This window comes from Carcharhinus amblyrhynchos, chromosome 15, assembly GCF_965287045.1.
Source record: "Carcharhinus amblyrhynchos chromosome 15, sCarAmb.v2.hapA, whole genome shotgun sequence".
Classification (NCBI taxonomy): domain Eukaryota; kingdom Metazoa; phylum Chordata; class Chondrichthyes; order Carcharhiniformes; family Carcharhinidae; genus Carcharhinus; species Carcharhinus amblyrhynchos.
Window position 1 is genome coordinate 5,075,164 of NC_137338.1, and position 16,753 is coordinate 5,091,916.

Sequence of the window (16,753 nt, forward strand, 5' to 3'; positions counted from 1 at the left end):
AACGAGAGAGGGAGAGTTCAAAGTTCCGGCAAAAGAAACTATTTACGATGAAAGTGTAACGCGTTTAGCGACGGATGACGTGGTCGCGGTGAGGAAAACGGAACAAAAACCCAGCTCCGTTTGGGAGAAGTCCTGACGTAAGCGTCACGTGTGACACCTTTTAGTGGCTTTCAAAGTTTGAGATGCATTTAAACCGACAAAAAGAAACTTCAAAAGGTCAGCGTCGTCCAGAGAGTGAGAGCTCGCGAGCCTCTAAGCAACGCCGCACCCCCCCCCCCCCCCCCACAAGAAAATAAATAAACGCGCATCTGCGTGACGACAGAGCCTGGAAAAACATCGAGGGGAATCGGAAGTGGTGGGGGCGGAGGGGAGGGGGGGGGGGTGGGGGGGGGGGGGGCGGAAATAAAATGAGTCAAAGAAATGTGCAAACGCGGTAACAAACTGAGATCCGGTTTCTTTCTCGCTTCCTGGAACACGTCGCCGGAGTACGGGACGAGGGGTCAGTTCACAGGGAGCATGCCAAGGAGACTGGCACCAAAGCTGGCTGGTTAGTCAAACAGGGAGAGAGAGTCACCGGGCACAAAGCAAAACCGAGGAAAGGGGCCCTTTAAGAAGCCCGTCAATTGGCGCCACCAACTCAATGAGAGAGGCAAGGCTCCCAGTGGGGCATGCAGGACACAAAACCTACTGTACCTTTAACATGATTATCATTCTTTAGCACTGACCGTGACAGGGCAAAGACAAAAGGGTATCATCCTCATTGTATTTATTTTATATATATGTACATATATATGTGCGGATATCCATATATGTGTGTATATATAAAATTACAATATAAAAACCGGTGGATTCCAATACCTTGGCATTCCTGGCAACAGATACAAGTTCCAGACATGGCACCATGCCAGTGGACAAGCTGTCTGTCAGCGCTGGTATATATATTATATACACTTATATTTTTATTTATATATATTATATATGCAGCATTTGCCCTTCTATCTAGCTGATCCAGAGTGTATTGCACAAGACCTGGTGGAATGGACAGGATTGTCCGTTTGCTTTCTTTATCTGTGTGTTTTTTTTTTCTTTCACTCCCTCCGTCCTCCTGCCTCTCAGTCGGGCTCCCGCTTTATCGCCACCACTTTCTCCAGGATCCTGCGCGTGCTTTCGCTCAGGTCAGGGGGGGTCAGAGCCTCGCGGCCGCGGGGGTAACCCGGAGAGTCAGCAGGCTCGTCCTTCACCCAGCGCTCGGGCAGGGGGCGCTCGCCGCGTTGCCGTGGCGTCCTCCTCTCCTTCCGGGCCGTTTCTCCGTCCCCGGCCCCGCCTCTCGGGGCGCTGAGGCCGAAAGGCTGGCCCTCCCCCCCGCTGCCGCCCCTCTGCAGCATGTAATAGAGGATGGGGTTCGTCTTGGTCAACCAGGGCGAGTCCGCCTGCGGGCCGCGGTAGGGGGCCTGGCGCTCGGAGTCCGGCGCTGCCCGGTTGGTGGGCGGGTTGTCCGCCGATGAGCTGGAGGGTAGGGTGCTGAGGTACCGGGCGGGCTCAAATCCTCTTGTGGCCTCCTTCCCGTTGACATCCAGGTCGCGCTTGCCGTAGAAGTGAGCGGAATGATAATCCTCCAGCTTTGGATCACAGGGAGACGCCCTCTCGCTGGGTGAGCCACCATTCTGAATTGTCCGATGTTGACTCAAGACTTTGATCCCGTTCTCTGAGAGAAGAAGCTGCTTTAGGACATTAAAGCCTTGGGTGTCCTTCCCGTTACTCCGGGATTCAAACTCCAATCCGTTGCTAGGCCGGAGATCCAACATCCTGCCATTGCCTTGCAAGCCTGGAAGGCCATTCATTGCCCCCCTGGAAGAGACGGAGTGATTGTTCCGCACCTCACCTTGCTCTAGCATCTTCTGCAAGTTATCCAGGTCAGTGGGGGAGGCGGGGAGGATCTTCCTCTTCTTGGGAACATTGCAGGGGCTGTTGGAACCAGAGGTGGACGTCGGGGCCTCCTGGAGGCTGCCAGTGTTTGGATGTTGACTGAAGGTGTAGGTGCCCAGGGTGGCATTGTTGTCCCGCTGCAGCAGCTGGCTCAGGACACCTCCTTTCTGAGAGGAATGGGACTGAGTCATGGGCGGGGATAAAGGTGGGGAAGCCAGTTCTTGCTTCACGTTATCCACTGGGAAGGATGGGTGTTTCTCCTCAGCCTTGCTTGGCATCGGAAGCTGGAAATTGGCACTTTTTTCCAATGCCCCTGCGTTTGAAGAGAAGCCAGCCTCTTCCTCGACAGGCTCTGTCTTGACTTTGACCATGGAGATGGGTTCGGCATTGGTGGTGGTCTGCCCGTTGCACCGGGTCTCTGATGGGTGGGCGCCTACCAAGGTCTGTTGGTCGCCTGGTCTTCCATGCAAGTTGCCCACGTGGACCTTGTCTTTCTCTGGGGTCCTCAGAAGGAGCTGGAGGACACTGCGTCTTTCCAGCAGGTTTTCGAGATCCGCACCGGATGCTGAACCTGCCTGAAGGGTGCGTCTAGTCGGCTCGTCTCCGGACTCTGGCAATACCGGCTGCTGAAAGCAGAGAGAGTCAGCCGGCCTGTTGAACAGGAGGGGGGCAGAGTTCTCCCTTACCCTGGCCTCCATGGAGCCTAGGGCCACATTCTTATTCTCAGCGTCTGCCTGGGAAACCTCTGGGGACTTGTGGAAGCCAGTGTGAGCGAGATCCTGCAGCAGCTTGCTGGCACTGAAGGAGAAATTGGAAAGTTGGCTCTCGGTGGTGAGTGACTGCATCGAGACGTACTGATTACTCTTCGCCAGCTCCGGGGGGAGCGACTGCTTGGGGAACTGGTGAGCTTTGGCCGATTCGGAGTTCAGCAGCGGCTCCAGGAAGTGGTGACTCTTGGCCGGCTCAGCCGGGGTCTGCTGCTTGGAGAGATGGTTCTGCGAGGGCTCCCGGTCACTCGAGGGCTTCCCTCGGCGGGCAAAGATGCGGTGCGCGCCCTCGTTGGCGTGGCAGAGGGGCGAGAGCTGGGGCTGCCGGCTGGCCGAGCTGTTGGTGATCCTCGGGGCCGGGGTCCTGTCCGCCATTTGCAAGGACGAGGAGGAGGAGGAGGAGGAGGAGGAGGAGGATGAGGAGGATGAAGAGGAGGAGGAGGAGGATGACGGCGGAAAGGTTTCCAGGCCCCTGACTCGCCGGCTGAGCAGCGAGCCAGCCAATGAAGACTCAGCATGCATTGCCGCGCTGTTGGGACTCTCGTTCTTGAGATCGGGGGCCTGGGGCTCAGGCGTTCGGCTCCCCTTGGCGCCGTTCTGGTGCCCGAGAAGCAGTTGGAGGAGGGTGACTTTTTGGTGGCTCTTAACTTCGGGAACGTTGCGGTCCTCCCTGGCCTCAGGACTCCGGACCCCTGTGGCTTTGGGGTTCCAACTGAAGAGCAGAGACTCAGTCATTTGCTCCAAGCTGCGAGACTGGAGCGAGATGGGCTCACAGATCCTGGGCTTGGTTGACAGATCCATGGGAGTGCAGCTGGAGCGAGAACTCTCATCGCTGCTGTAGGCCTCCTCCAAGGAGCTGGCTTCCTGCTTGACTGGCTTCTCCCAGGCTGGCATCCGACTGCGGTAATCAAAGCCAGGGAAGCTTCTCCTTTCGGCGCCAGCCCAGTGGTGGCCATTGGCGGGCGCGGCGCCATTTTTGGGTGAAGACTTAGGGGCACTGTTGGTGTTGAGAAGGTGCATGAGGAGGCTACTGCTGTTTGGGGACATGGACGTCTGATTGCGCTCCCTGCTGCTCTTCTCCCAGGTTCCAGACGGGCTCTTGGCGTGATCCACAAACCTCCCCGCTCGCTCCGAGATCTCCGGCTGGCTCGGGCACTCCGAGGCCACCGAGGTGCCGTTGGGCATGGCGTGGCGATACCTGTCCTTTGGCGGGCGCTCCCGGGCCGGCTCGGGCTGCGAGGACACGGCCACCTTCTGGCTGGCGATGGCGGCCAGCCTCTCGCTGGCCGAGGGCGGCACGGCCCGGGCACCCAGAGAGTGCTCGCGGGTATACTGCTGCAGCTGCGTGTCGCTGGACAGCAGCAAGGCCAGCTGGCTGCAGGCCACGCTGGGTTTGGGGGAGCCGGCAGAGCGGGCGCCGTTCTCCACCATGCTGGCCACCGCCCGCAGCCTGGCGGAGCAGGAGATGGGCTCGCCAACCGGCCGCCCGTCGGCTGGGGAGCCGGAGAGTCTCTGGTGGTCGACGGGGCTCCGGTAGGCGCCCTCGCTCTCCTTGGGAAGGCGGTTGCTCCGGCTGTGGTCCCTGTTCTTCAGCAGGGCTCGCAGGTGGCTGGACACCAGCCCGTAGCTCCTCAGATCTACCTCCGGCGAGGAGGCGCGGGTGCCCGGGGACTGCAGCTGGCCTGGCAGGGGGGCACTGCCCTGCTGGGACAGCGCCACGTTCTGCAACCGAGAGCTGAACGACTGGAGCAAGGAAGCCAGTAAGGTGCTGTGCTGCTGCTGCTGCTGCTGGGCTTTGCCAAGCCTGCCCTGCCTGGCAGCGGGCAGGCCGCCCTCCTGGTCGCTGGCCTCCAGCCCGTGGCCGCACACCCTCCTCCTCTTGGCCCCGTCCCAGGCCTCGGCCTGGAGGAGCCTGGCCTTCTTCACGTTCAGCGCGGAGGCGGATTTGGATGTCCTCTGCTGGGAGGAGACGGCAGGCTCGCAGGAGGGAGATGCCACAAGGCGCTCCCCTCTCCCCCCCCCTCCTCCTCCTCCTCCTCCACCTCGGCTACTGCGGCTGGCGGAGGTCTTGCAAGCCACGCCTTCCTCGTCGGAGGTGCCCTTGGTGGACGGGGTGCCCATACTGGCCCCCGATGCTTGATGCATTAAAACGCTCTCGAGGTAAGTTAACACGACTGAATCCTGCTGCATCTCAGAGCAAAGCTCCTCCCCATGGGTCATGTTCAAACAAAAACAAACAACAAAAAAAAGGGGAAGATGCAAACAAAAAGAATCTTGTTCCAGATTTACGTGTCCATTTATTCGCGGGCCGGGTTATATTCCGGATCCAGTTCTAATAGCAACGCATTGGAACGTGGCGGAGAGGCGGAATTCCGTAGGGCCATTCCCAGGATCAGACGCGGCCAAAGGTCCAACTTCGCAGAGACGTTGTCACCTCCACTTCCCGTTTTAGCGACTCAAGGATGACAAGAGCCCATCGCTGGCGTATCCCAAATGTTGACAAGCCAAGCGGCAACTCCAGGGAAGGAACGGAATTCCCATCTGCGGCCCTTCCTGGAACATCTGGGGATCCTGGTGAATCAAGTCCCTTCCGCTTTTCTCAACGGTCGCTCTCCTCGGATATCGGAAACAGCGCCTGGAAAATAGGGGAAAAACACAAGAATCGTAAACGGCCAATTTGAACCAACTCAACAGGTTGTCTCGCATTAACAATGGGCTGTTACTGAGAGAGAGGTGAGCACAGCAGAGAGCGATGTCCAATAAATCACAAAGGGTTGTGAATCTGGAATTTGCCAGCCCAAAGTGCGGTGGATGCTGGGACAGTGAGTAAATTTAAGGAGGAGTTCGACAGATTTTTAATTGGTAATGGGGTTGAAGGGTTATGGGGAGAAGGCAGGAAAATGGGCATGAGGAGCACATCAGCCATGATTGAATGGTGGAGCAGACTCGATGGGCCGAATGGCCTAATTCTGCTCCTGTATCTTATGAGCTTTTCATCAAACACTCCCAGGACAGGTACAGCACGGGGTTAGATACAGAGTAAAGCTCCCTCTACACTGTCCTGATCAAACACTCCCAGGACAGGTACAGCACAGGGTTAGATACAGAGTAAAGCTCCCTCTACACTGTCCCCATCAAACACTCCCAGGACAGGTACAGCACAGGGTTAGATACAGAGTAAAGTTCCCTCTACACTGTCCCCATCAAACACTCCCAGGACAGGTACAGCACAGGGTTAGATACAGAGTAAAGTTCCCTCTACACTGTCCCCATCAAACACTCCCAGGACAGGTACAGCACGGGGTTAGATACAGAGTAAAGCTCCCTCTACACTGTCCCCCATCAAACACTCCCAGGACAGGTACAGCACGGGGTTAGATACAGAGTAAAGCTCCCTCTACACTGTCCCCCATCAAACACTCCCAGGACAGGTACAGCACGGGGTTAGATACAGAGTAAAGCTCCCTCTACACTGTCCCCCATCAAACACTCCCAGGACAGGTACAGCACGGGGTTAGATACAGAGTAAAGCTCCCTCTACACTGTCCCCCATCAAACACTCCCAGGACAGGTACAGCATGGGGTTAGATACAGAGTAAAGCTCCCTCTACACTGTCCCCATCAAACACTCCCAGGACAGGTACAGCACAGGGGTAGATACAGAGTAAAGCTCCCTCTACACTGTCCCCCATCAAACACTCCCAGGACAGGTACAGCACGGGGTTAGATACAGAGTAAAGCTCCCTCTACACTGTCCCCCATCAAACACTCCCAGGACAGGTACAGCACGGGGTGAGATACAGAGTAAAGCTCCCTCTACACTGTCCCCATCAAACACTCCCAGGACAGGTACAGCGTGGGGTGAGATGTGGAGTGAAGCTTTAAGTTCTAAGCACAAAAGACCAATTTCCAAAGCCATAGTTGCGATTTTTTTTCCTGTTTTCCAGACTAACTGTTCTTTATCTTCTCGTGTGCCAGTGTAGATCCAGGACAGTTTGTCTTGAAGGCTGAGACCTCCCACAGGTCCCGTGTACAATCTACAGAAAACTTCCAACCCATTAACTCGGTGGGTCCAAATTGCAGATGGTGTAGTTCATTAGATATGTTTAGTATTGTCAATCAGTCCGAGACTAAGCAGCGTTTATTTTGCGAATGTCTGCTAAGTTAAGGTTGGCAGAGACCTTGTTTTATGGGATATTTTGTTACAGTGACCAGTCAGGAGAATCCCTGTGGAAGTTACTGACCAGATTCTTGGACGTCATAAAACCATCGCTTATACAAAATGTCTGAACCCAATGTCTGCTAAAAACTAAATCTTGTGGGAGATCTTAGCAAACGCAGGAATGTTGCACTCCCACATCCATGACCTGTCAACGATTTCCCCGCCCACATTGATGCACACTACCAGTGACAGCCACCAGGGGCTCCCTGTCAACACACTGCCATATTTGGCACTAACCCAATCTCAGAAACTCACAGTTGTCCCAAACAGTTCCCCAAGGACCTCATATTAACACACGCTCCACTGGGACTCCGACAGTGGCTGCCTATATGGCACAATGGGTTTTTTTTCTCCAAGATGGCGCCGGAGCGAGGTGACTCCTTGCAAGCTGTGCCCAGCCTACCTTCTCATTCTATCTTTTCCTCTCGTCCTAGGCTTCTAAAACTTCATTCTAACTCTTTTAAACGCTCTAACAATGTTTTAATTCAATTCCTTACAAATTTGAGTGACTCCCTAGTCTCCTTCTTTGTGAACGGTATGTTTTGTCTGTAGAGCGCGCAAGAAACAATATTTTTCACTGTATGTTAATACATGTGACAATAATAAATCACATCAAATCGAATCAATCCTGGGTCCAACCATTGCAGAGTGGGAGGCCTTCCTTCCTGAGCAGGAGGCTGAGGGAAAATGGTGCACCCTGAAAGATTGAACCAGAAATCCCACATCCCAAATTCTGCAGAGTAAGGAATTGTGCACGCCCGCTGTAGAGAACGAACTGCATTGTACCACACGGAAAGAGTATAAGCTCATAAATCAACAAATGCAGCAATCTGATAGTGTTCCCAAACAGAAACCACGAGATAAAACGCTGCGTTGTCAGTCCTCATCACTCTGGTACGCAGAAGGGCAAGAGTGCAGCACTTAACCCCGACAAAGCTGCACTGAGCACCTCAATGCTGAGACGTAGGGTCCGGCTTTTCTCTCACAATATTACAACATTATTTATTCGTCACCAGTCGGCTCACATTAACACTGCAATGAAGTTACTGTGAAAGTCCCCTAGTCGCCACAACCTGGCGCCGGTTTGGGTCAATGCACCTAACCAGCATGTCTTTCAGACTGTGGGAGGAAACCGGAGCACCTGGGGGAAACCCACGCAGACACGGGGAGGAAATGCAAACTCCGCACAGTCACCCCCGCCGGGAATCGAACCCGGCTCTGTGAGGCAGCAGTGCTAACCACTGTGCCACCCATGTGTCAGGAGAATCTTACCCTTCCCATTCTGACCATCCCGCGCACTGAGCTTTGTAACCTGAGGTGGCACGAAGATTTGAGCCCCTTAATCAAACTGGCAAACACAGGAATGAACCTCATTTTCACACGGATAAAACACTTTCATCCTGGAGACGATGACTACACTGCGTTGATGGTTTCTAGGCACCAGCAGCTAGCCCAAGGGAGATGTTTCAGTTGTGAAACTTGGCCTCATTCAAGCTACTGGCTTCACGCCTTCCCTCACATCTGTCCCCACTCAAAGGCCACCCCTCTGTCAGTGAGCCAGTGGCCGTTAAATATTCAGTGGTGATGCCTTCCCGCTAAATTTGCCCTCTCGGTCCAGCCAGGAGGTCCCAGGCTCTCAGGCTTACTATTCATAGAAAACAGGGGTAGGAGGAGGCTACTGGGTCCTTCGAGCCTGCTCCACCATTCATCATCATCATCACTGACCATCCAACTCAATATCCTGTGGGGATTTACAAAAGGGAAATCATGCTTGACAAATCTATTGCAATCACTGAGGATGTAAGCGTTGACGAGGGGCAGCCAGTGGATGTGGTTTATTTGGTCTTTCAGAAGGCTTTCACCAAAGTGCCACATAAGAGATTAGAGTGTAAAATTAAAACCCAACTTCCCCCCGTATCCACTGATCCCCTTCAGCCCAAAAGCTATATCTAACTCCTTGAAAACAAACAATGATTTGACCTCAGCTGTTTTCTGTATTGTGCTTGCCACTCTCTGGGTGAAGAAATTTCTCCTCATCTCAGTCCTATAAGCTTTACCCCTTATCCTTAATCTGGTTCTCGACATGTCCACCATCGGGTATACCCTTCATGCATCCACCCTGTCTAGACCTGTTAGAATTTAGTTTGTTTCTATGAGATCTCCCCTTATTCTTCTGAACTCCAGTGAATACAATCCTGACTCAATCCCTCCTCATACGTCAGTCCCACCATCCCAGGAATCAGTCAGGTAAACCGTCTGTGCAGTGCCTCTGGAGCAAGAGCATCCTTCCTCAGATAGGGAATCAAAACTGCACACAATATCCCAGATGGCCAAAGATGTGCGGGTTTGGTTGATTGGCCATGCTAAGAAATTGCCCCTTAGTGTCCTGGGATGCGTAGGTTAGAGGGATCAGTGGGTATAATATGTAGGGATATGGGGGTAGGGACTGGGTGGGATTGTGTTCGGTGCAGACTCGATGGGCCGAAGGGCCTCTTTCTGCACTGTAGGGTTCTATGATTCTACGTGATGTCACCAAGGCCCTTTACAATTGTTCTAAGGCATCCCTGCTCCTGGACTCGAGTCCTCTCGCTATGAAGGCCAATATACCATTTGTTTTTTTACTGCCTGCTGCACCCCCACTCCAGTGACTGGTGTACGAGGACACCCGGGTCTCAGTGTGTATTTCCCTCTCTGAATTTATAACCATTCAGGTAATAATCTGCCCTCCTGCCTTTGCTACTCACATTTATCCACATTATACTGCATCTGCCACGCATTTGCCCACTCACTCAGCCTGTCTAAGTCACACTGGAGGATCTCTGCATCCCCCTCACAACTCTCTCACCCATAAAGCTTTGTGTCATTTGAAGAGATTACATATATTTCCCACATCTAAATCGTGAATATATATTGTGAATAGTTGGGAGTCCGAGCACAGATTCCTGTGGTACCCCCCACTGACATTTTAAAAAAGACCCACTTATTCCCAACCTTGTCTGCTGACTAGTTTTCTATTCATCTCAATACTCTGCAACCAATCCCATGCACTTTCATTTTCCACACTAATCTCCTGTGCGACATTTTGTCAAAAGTTTTCTGAAAGTCCAAGTAAGCTATATCCACCGGCTTCCCCTCCTCGGTAGATTCCAGTCAATTTGTTAAGCATGATTTCCCTTTTATAAATCCCCACAGGATGTCAGATATGACTCAATGTGGAGAGTAGTCTTGCTTCTCAGTCAGAGGATTATGACTGTCAAGTCCCACTCCAGTGAGCTGATAAGAAACTAGGTTGGTATGCCGGGTGTTGCGCTGAGGGAGTGCCTCGCTGCCGGAAGTGCTGTCTTTTGGGTGAGATCATAGACTCATAGAATCCCTACCATTCAGAAAGAGGCCATTTGGCCCACTGACTGTGCACTGACACACTCCCACCCAGGCCCTATCCCCATAACCCCACATATTTACCCTGCTAATCCCTCTAACCTACGCATCTCAGGGCATGAAGGGAGAATTTAGCATGGCCAATGTACCTAACCCGCACATCTTTGGAGGGTGGGAGGAAACCAGAACACCCGGAGGAAACCCACGCAGACACAGGGAGAACATGCGGACTCCACGCAGACAGTGACCCAAGCTGGGAATCAAACCCGGGCCCCTGAGGCTGAGGCAACAGTGCTAATCATTGTGCCACCGTGCCATCTAAACCATGCCCACAGGGTTTTGAGTTTGGCTACACCAAAGCTCTGTCTGCCCTCTCAAGTGGCAATATTTCAGAGAAAAGCGAAAGTGTTCCCTTCAGTATCCAGGGCCGGTTTATCCCTCGTCCAACAGTGCTACAGAACAGACCCGGGCATTTGCACAGAGCAGTCTGGACAAGTTTGCCGTGCCCAAATTTGCTAGATTGAAAGTGTGACTACACTTCAATAATAGTTCATGGGTAAAACGCTTCAGGAAGTCCTGAGGCCATTCAAGGTGCTACAGAAATGACAGGCTTACGAGAATCGACAGCGAAACCAGTGCTGAGATGAGGAGAATTTATTTGCACAGTGGCCTGCTGTGATCTGGAATGCGCTGCCTGAAAGGGCGATGGAAGCAGATTCAACAATAACTTGCCAAAGGGAGCTGGAGAAATGCTTGGAAAGGGAAAAATGCAGGGGAGCAGGGAAAGAACAAGGGGAAGGGGACTAATCGGATAGCTTTCTCAATGAGCTGAAACACCCAGGATGGGCCTCCTCCTGTGCTGAAAGAGTCTATAAGGAACAAAGCATCTGCTCACTACACTCCTCTAATCAAAGTAAAGTCTATTTATTCGTCGCAAGTGAGGCTTACATTGACACTGCAATGAAGTCACTGTGAAATTCCGCCAGTTGCCACCCTCCTGTTCGAGTCAATGTACCCGAGCCAGCACGTCCTTCAGACTGTGGGAGGAAACCAGAACACCCGGAGGAAACCCACACAGGCACGGGGAGAACGTGCAAACCCACACAGGCAGCGACCCGAGCCGGGAATCGAACCCAGGTCCCTGGTGCTCTGATGCAGCAGTGCCAACCTCCGTGCTGGAACATCCAAAAACTCAACTAGCAAAAAAAAAACACCACAGGGGTGGAAATTGCTCCCGAACACTTCTGTTTTTTTTTGACATAAAGCCACAAAGCAAAGGAAGGTCAAAGTTTAAGTCAGATTCCACCCACCCCTCCACCTCCACCCCACCTCCCCGTTTGTTTTACTTACTGCACTGGTTTAATCTGACATCTGGGTTTAAAACGTGGCGGGGAAACGGAACAGATCCCAGGGCTGTGACTTGGGCTGCAGAGGAGTCACTCGTGCGCCCTGGATTCTCACCCCTCTGACAGCAAATGCAAAACAGAGCAGAGAAATAACCCGCCAGTCACAAACAACTCTCAGTTTAGGAACTCCCAGACACAGCAGGAGGAAACTGCCTTCTGTAGATATATATATATATATATATATAACTATAGAGAGAGAGAGAGAGAACTGAAGGCAGGCAGCGACTCACTGAGTGATGAAGGAGACTCATTAATCTACAATCGCCACATCTTTCTTTGATCCGTCTGATTATTTTCTCCAGACCAAAGTCAAGCAATAAATCAGCGGAAAACTTCCTCGCAACCTCCAGTCCAGCACGGGCAACAGGGTTCAGTTTTTGTTTCATCTTTTCTCCCTTTGCAAAAGAGCGGGGGGTGGGGGGGGGGGGAACGGAAAGAGTCAGCATTTATATAGCGCCTTTCAAAAGCCTCGAGTGCCGGACTGTTGATCTCTGCTGCGTCGTCATTGTCGTCCCTGCAACCGGGCCGAGACTCGGGGTTCGAGTCCCAGCGTGGACGGTGCGTGTGTAATGTGGCCAAACAGTGGGGTGGGTGGGGGGGGGGATATAACCAGCTTATCAGATTATTATATTATCAGCTTATCAGATATCACCCACCCCCCCAACTCCTCCCCCCCCAACCCCACGCCACTTCCACACCCGCTCTTCATTGAAGAAATGTTGTGGGATCTTTTACTTGAGGGGGCTAGGCAGGTATCAGTTTCAAGGCCAACTGGGCACTGCTTGCTCAGTGTTTCTACTGGAGTATCAGGCGCTGTAACGTATGCTCAGGCCTCTGAGGTGAACACGGGGTGGGGGAGATCTTTCTGGCCATTCTCGCCAGTGGGGTTTTTTAGTCCTCCCGACAGCGAACCCCCCCCACCCACCCACCATGGGGATACATTTTGAAATTCCGTTGACACCAGTGGGACCAGTAGGGTGGCACGGTGGCGCAGTGGTTAGCACGGCTGCCTCACAGCACCAGTGACCCGGGTTTGATTCCAAGCTCGGGTCACTGTCTGTGTGGAGTCTGCATGTTCCCCCCATTTCTGCGTGGGTTTCCTCCGCGTGCTCCGGTTTCCTCCCACAATCTGAAAGACGTAAGGGTTAGACGCACTGACCCGAACAGACGCCGGAGTGTGGCAACTAGGGGAATTTCACAGTAACTTCATTGCAGCGTTAATGTAAGCCTTACTTGTGACTCATAAATAAACTTTTAACTTTACTTTCAGAAGATCCCACCAATGGCAGGCTGGTTCCCGCTGCTGAGAGACCTGCCGCGGGAAGAGCGAGGGAGAGGGTTGGGGGGGGGGTGGAAAATCACCCCCTCCCCAATAATCTTCTGATCTGGAGGCAGGAATGATGTCCAACTGAGCCTCAGTGGACATGGGGCAAAGGGTACCCTTCTGTGATCAGAACTCCCCACTAACCTGATGAAGGGGCAATGCCCAAAAGCTAGTGGCGTTTGCTACCAAATAAACCTGTTGGACTTTAACCTGGTGTTGCGAGACTTCTTACTGTGTTTACCCCAGTCCAACGCCGGCATCTCCCCACATCATTACCATGGAAGGGGCAGGGGTCACTGGGTCGGGTTGGTGCGTCAGGGGAAATGAAATCTCACACAAGGTTTTAAAGTTATAAAATGGGCAGAAATATCACATGGGAAGTCAGGGCAAAGGGGCCGTCTGCAGCCGCAGAAGCAGATGAAAGCAGACCTCACAGGCAAGCTGACACCCACACAGTGTCAACCTCAAAAACAAGCCTTGTGGTTCAGGAAGGAAGAAATGAGGGCACCTCACTCAGGCTGGTGACCTCGATACAGAAAGGCTGGCATGAAAAAGAGCACCCGACAGCACAGAAGGAGGCCATGCCGTCCATCCGGTCTCTGCTAGGTCTATCAAAGGGCCACCCAATTATCCCCATTTTGGACCAAGAAGGGATTGGCTAGAGTACTTTCTACATAAAATTAAGTTAAATACAGCAGATGTCCAAAGGGACTTGGGGGTTCGGGTGCAATAGATCTTTAAAATGCCACAAATCGGTGCAGAAAATGATCAGGGAGGCTAATGAAATGTTGGCCTTTAGAGGACTGGAATCTAAGGAGTTATACTGCAGCAACACAAAACCCTGATAGACCCCACTTAGAGTTACTGTGAAGCAATATGGGCACCACACCTTAGGAAGGATACATTGGCCTTGGAGGGACCAGTTACAAGGTTAACGGATGATCTGATCAAAGTCTTTAAGATACTAACAGGAAATGACAGGGCGGATAAAGATAAGCTATTTCCCCTGGTTGGCAAACCCTGAAAGCTTGTGGGTTTACTATCAAATAAACCTGTTGGACTTTAACCTGGTGTTGAGAGACTTCTTACTGTGTTTACCCCAGTCCAACACCGGCATCTCCACATCATGGAGATTCTTGAACAGGGGACCTGGTCTAAAAATCAAGCCCAGGCAGTTCAGGAGAAATGTTAGGAAGTACTTCCACACACAAACAGTGATAGAGGTTGGAACTCTCTTCCACAAACAGCAGTTGATTTCAGATCAGTTGCCAGCTTTAAATCCAAGATAGATACATTTTTGTTGAGCGAAGATATTAAGAGATGTGAGCCAAAGGCAGGTATATGGCCACAGTGCAGCCATAATCTCACTGAATCGTGGAACAGGCTCAATGGGCTGAATGGCCTAATCCTCTATCTATGTTCCTACGTACTCTGGCCGGAATTCTCCAGTCTAGCACGCCCCGCTGCCACTCCCAGCGAGAATGGAGAATTTGGCACTGAGCCAAATCTCCATTCACTGCAGCAGGACTGGAAAATCCCAAAACATCCCAATACATGTGACAACAATAAATCAAAAATCAAATAAACAGTGACTCTGTACAGTTACACAGGGAGTGATTCTCACTCTGAATAAACAGTGACTCTGTACAGTTACACAGTGAGTGACCCTTACCCTGAATAAACAGTGACTCTGTACAGTTACACAGTGAGTGATCCTTACCCTGAATAAACAGTGACTCTGTACAGTTACACAGTGAGTGACCCTCACCCTGAATAAACAGTGACTCTGTACAATTACACAGTGAGTGATCCTTACCCTGAATAAACAGTGACTCTGTACAGTTACACAGTGAGTGACCCTCACTCTGAAAAAACAGCGACTCTGTACAGTTACACAGTGAGTGACCCTCACCCTGAATAAACAGTGACTCTGTACAGTTACACAGAGAGTGATTCTCACCCTGAATAAACAGTGACTCTGTACAGTTACACAGAGAGTGATCCTTACCCTGAATAAACAGTGACTCTGTACAGTTACACTGTGGGTGACCCATACCCTGAATAAACAGTGACTCTGTACAGTTACACAGTGAGTGATCCTCACCCTGAATAAACAGTGACTCTGTACAGTAACACAGTGAGTGACCCTCACCCTGAATAAACAGTGACTCTGTACAGTTACACAGTGAATGATTCTCACCCTGAATAAACAGTGACTCTGTACAGTTACACAGTGAGTGATCCTTACCCTGAATAAACAGTGACTCTGTACAGTTACACAGTGAGTGATCCTCACCCTGAATAAACAGTGACTCTGTACAGTTACACAGTGAGTGACCCTCACCCTGAATAAACAGTGACTCTGTACAGTTACACAGTGAATGATTCTCACCCTGAATAAACAGTGACTCTGTACAGTTACACAGTGAGTGATCCTTACCCTGAATAAACAGTGACTCTGTACAGTTACACAGTGAGTGACCCTCACCCTGAATAAACAGTGACTCTGTACAGTTACACAGTGAGTGACCCTCACCCTGAATAAACAGTGACTCTGTACAGTTACACAGTGAATGATCCTTACCCTGCTGATTAAACAGTGACTCTGTACAGTTACACAGTGAGTGATCCTTACCCTGAATAAACAGTGACTCTGTACAGTTACACAGTGAGTGACCCTTACCCTGAATAAACAGTGACTCTGTACAGTTACACAATGAGTGATCCTTACCCTGAATAAACAGTGACTCTGTACAGTTACACAATGAGTGATCCTCACCCTGAATAAACAGTGACTCTGTACAGTTACACAATGAGTGATCCTCACCCTGAATAAACAGTGACTCTGTACAGTTACACAGTGAGTGACCCTCACCCTGAATAAACAGTGACTCTGTACAGTTACACAGTGAGTGACCCTTACCCTGAATAAACAGTGACTCTGTACAGTTACACAGTGAGTGACCCTCACCCTGAATAAACAGTGACTCTGTACAGTTACACAGTGAGTGACCCTCACCCTGAATAAACAGTGACTCTGTACAGTTACACAGTGAGTGATTCTCACCCTGAATAAACAGTGACTCTGTACAGTTACACAGTGAGTGACCCTCACCCTGAATAAACAGTGACTCTGTACAGTTACACAGTGAGTGACCCTCACCCTGAATAAACAGTGACTCTGTATAGTTACACAGTGAGTGACCCTTACCCTGAATAAACAGTGACTCTGTACAGTTACACAGTGAGTGATTCTCACCCTGAATAAACAGTGACTCTGTACAGTTACACAGTGAGTGACCCTTACCCTGAATAAACAGTGACTCTGTACAGTTACACAGTGAGTGACCCTTACCCTGAATAAACAGTGACTCTGTACAGTTACACAGTGAGTGACCCTTACCCTGAATAAACAGTGACTCTGTACAGTTACACAGTGAGTGATCCTTACCCTGCTGAATAAACAGTGACTCTGTACAGTTACACAGAGAGTGATTCTCACCCTGAATAAACAGTGACTCTGTACAGTTACACTGTGGGTGACCCATACCCTGAATAAACAGTGACTCTGTACAGTTACACAGAGAGTGATTCTCACCCTGAATAAACAGTGACTCTGTACAGTTACACAGTGAGTGACCCTCACCCTGAATAAACAGCGACTCTGTACAGTTACACAGTGAGTGACCCTTACCCTGAATAAACAGTGACTCTGTACAGTTACACAGTG

The 16,753-nt window shown here is 51.3% G+C and overlaps 1 protein-coding gene across 6 annotated transcripts in view; it reads right to left on the reverse strand.

Annotated features, from left to right (window-relative positions):
* Positions 1–402: 402 nt before the first annotated feature.
* nrip1a (nuclear receptor interacting protein 1a) overlaps positions 403–16,753 on the reverse strand; it is a 109,410-nt gene continuing 93,059 nt past the window's right edge. For 5 of the 6 annotated variants that reach the window (XM_080203368.1, XM_080203367.1, XM_080203369.1 and 2 more), the window contains exon 2: positions 403–5,328. In XM_080203368.1, coding sequence (XP_080059494.1) covers positions 1,113–4,913 — 3,801 coding nt within the window. In that variant the 5' untranslated portion in view covers positions 4,914–5,328 and the 3' untranslated portion in view covers positions 403–1,112. Of the gene's footprint in view, positions 5,329–11,929; positions 11,985–16,753 lie in introns of those variants that run through there. The other variant, XM_080203371.1, reaches the window with a different exon arrangement.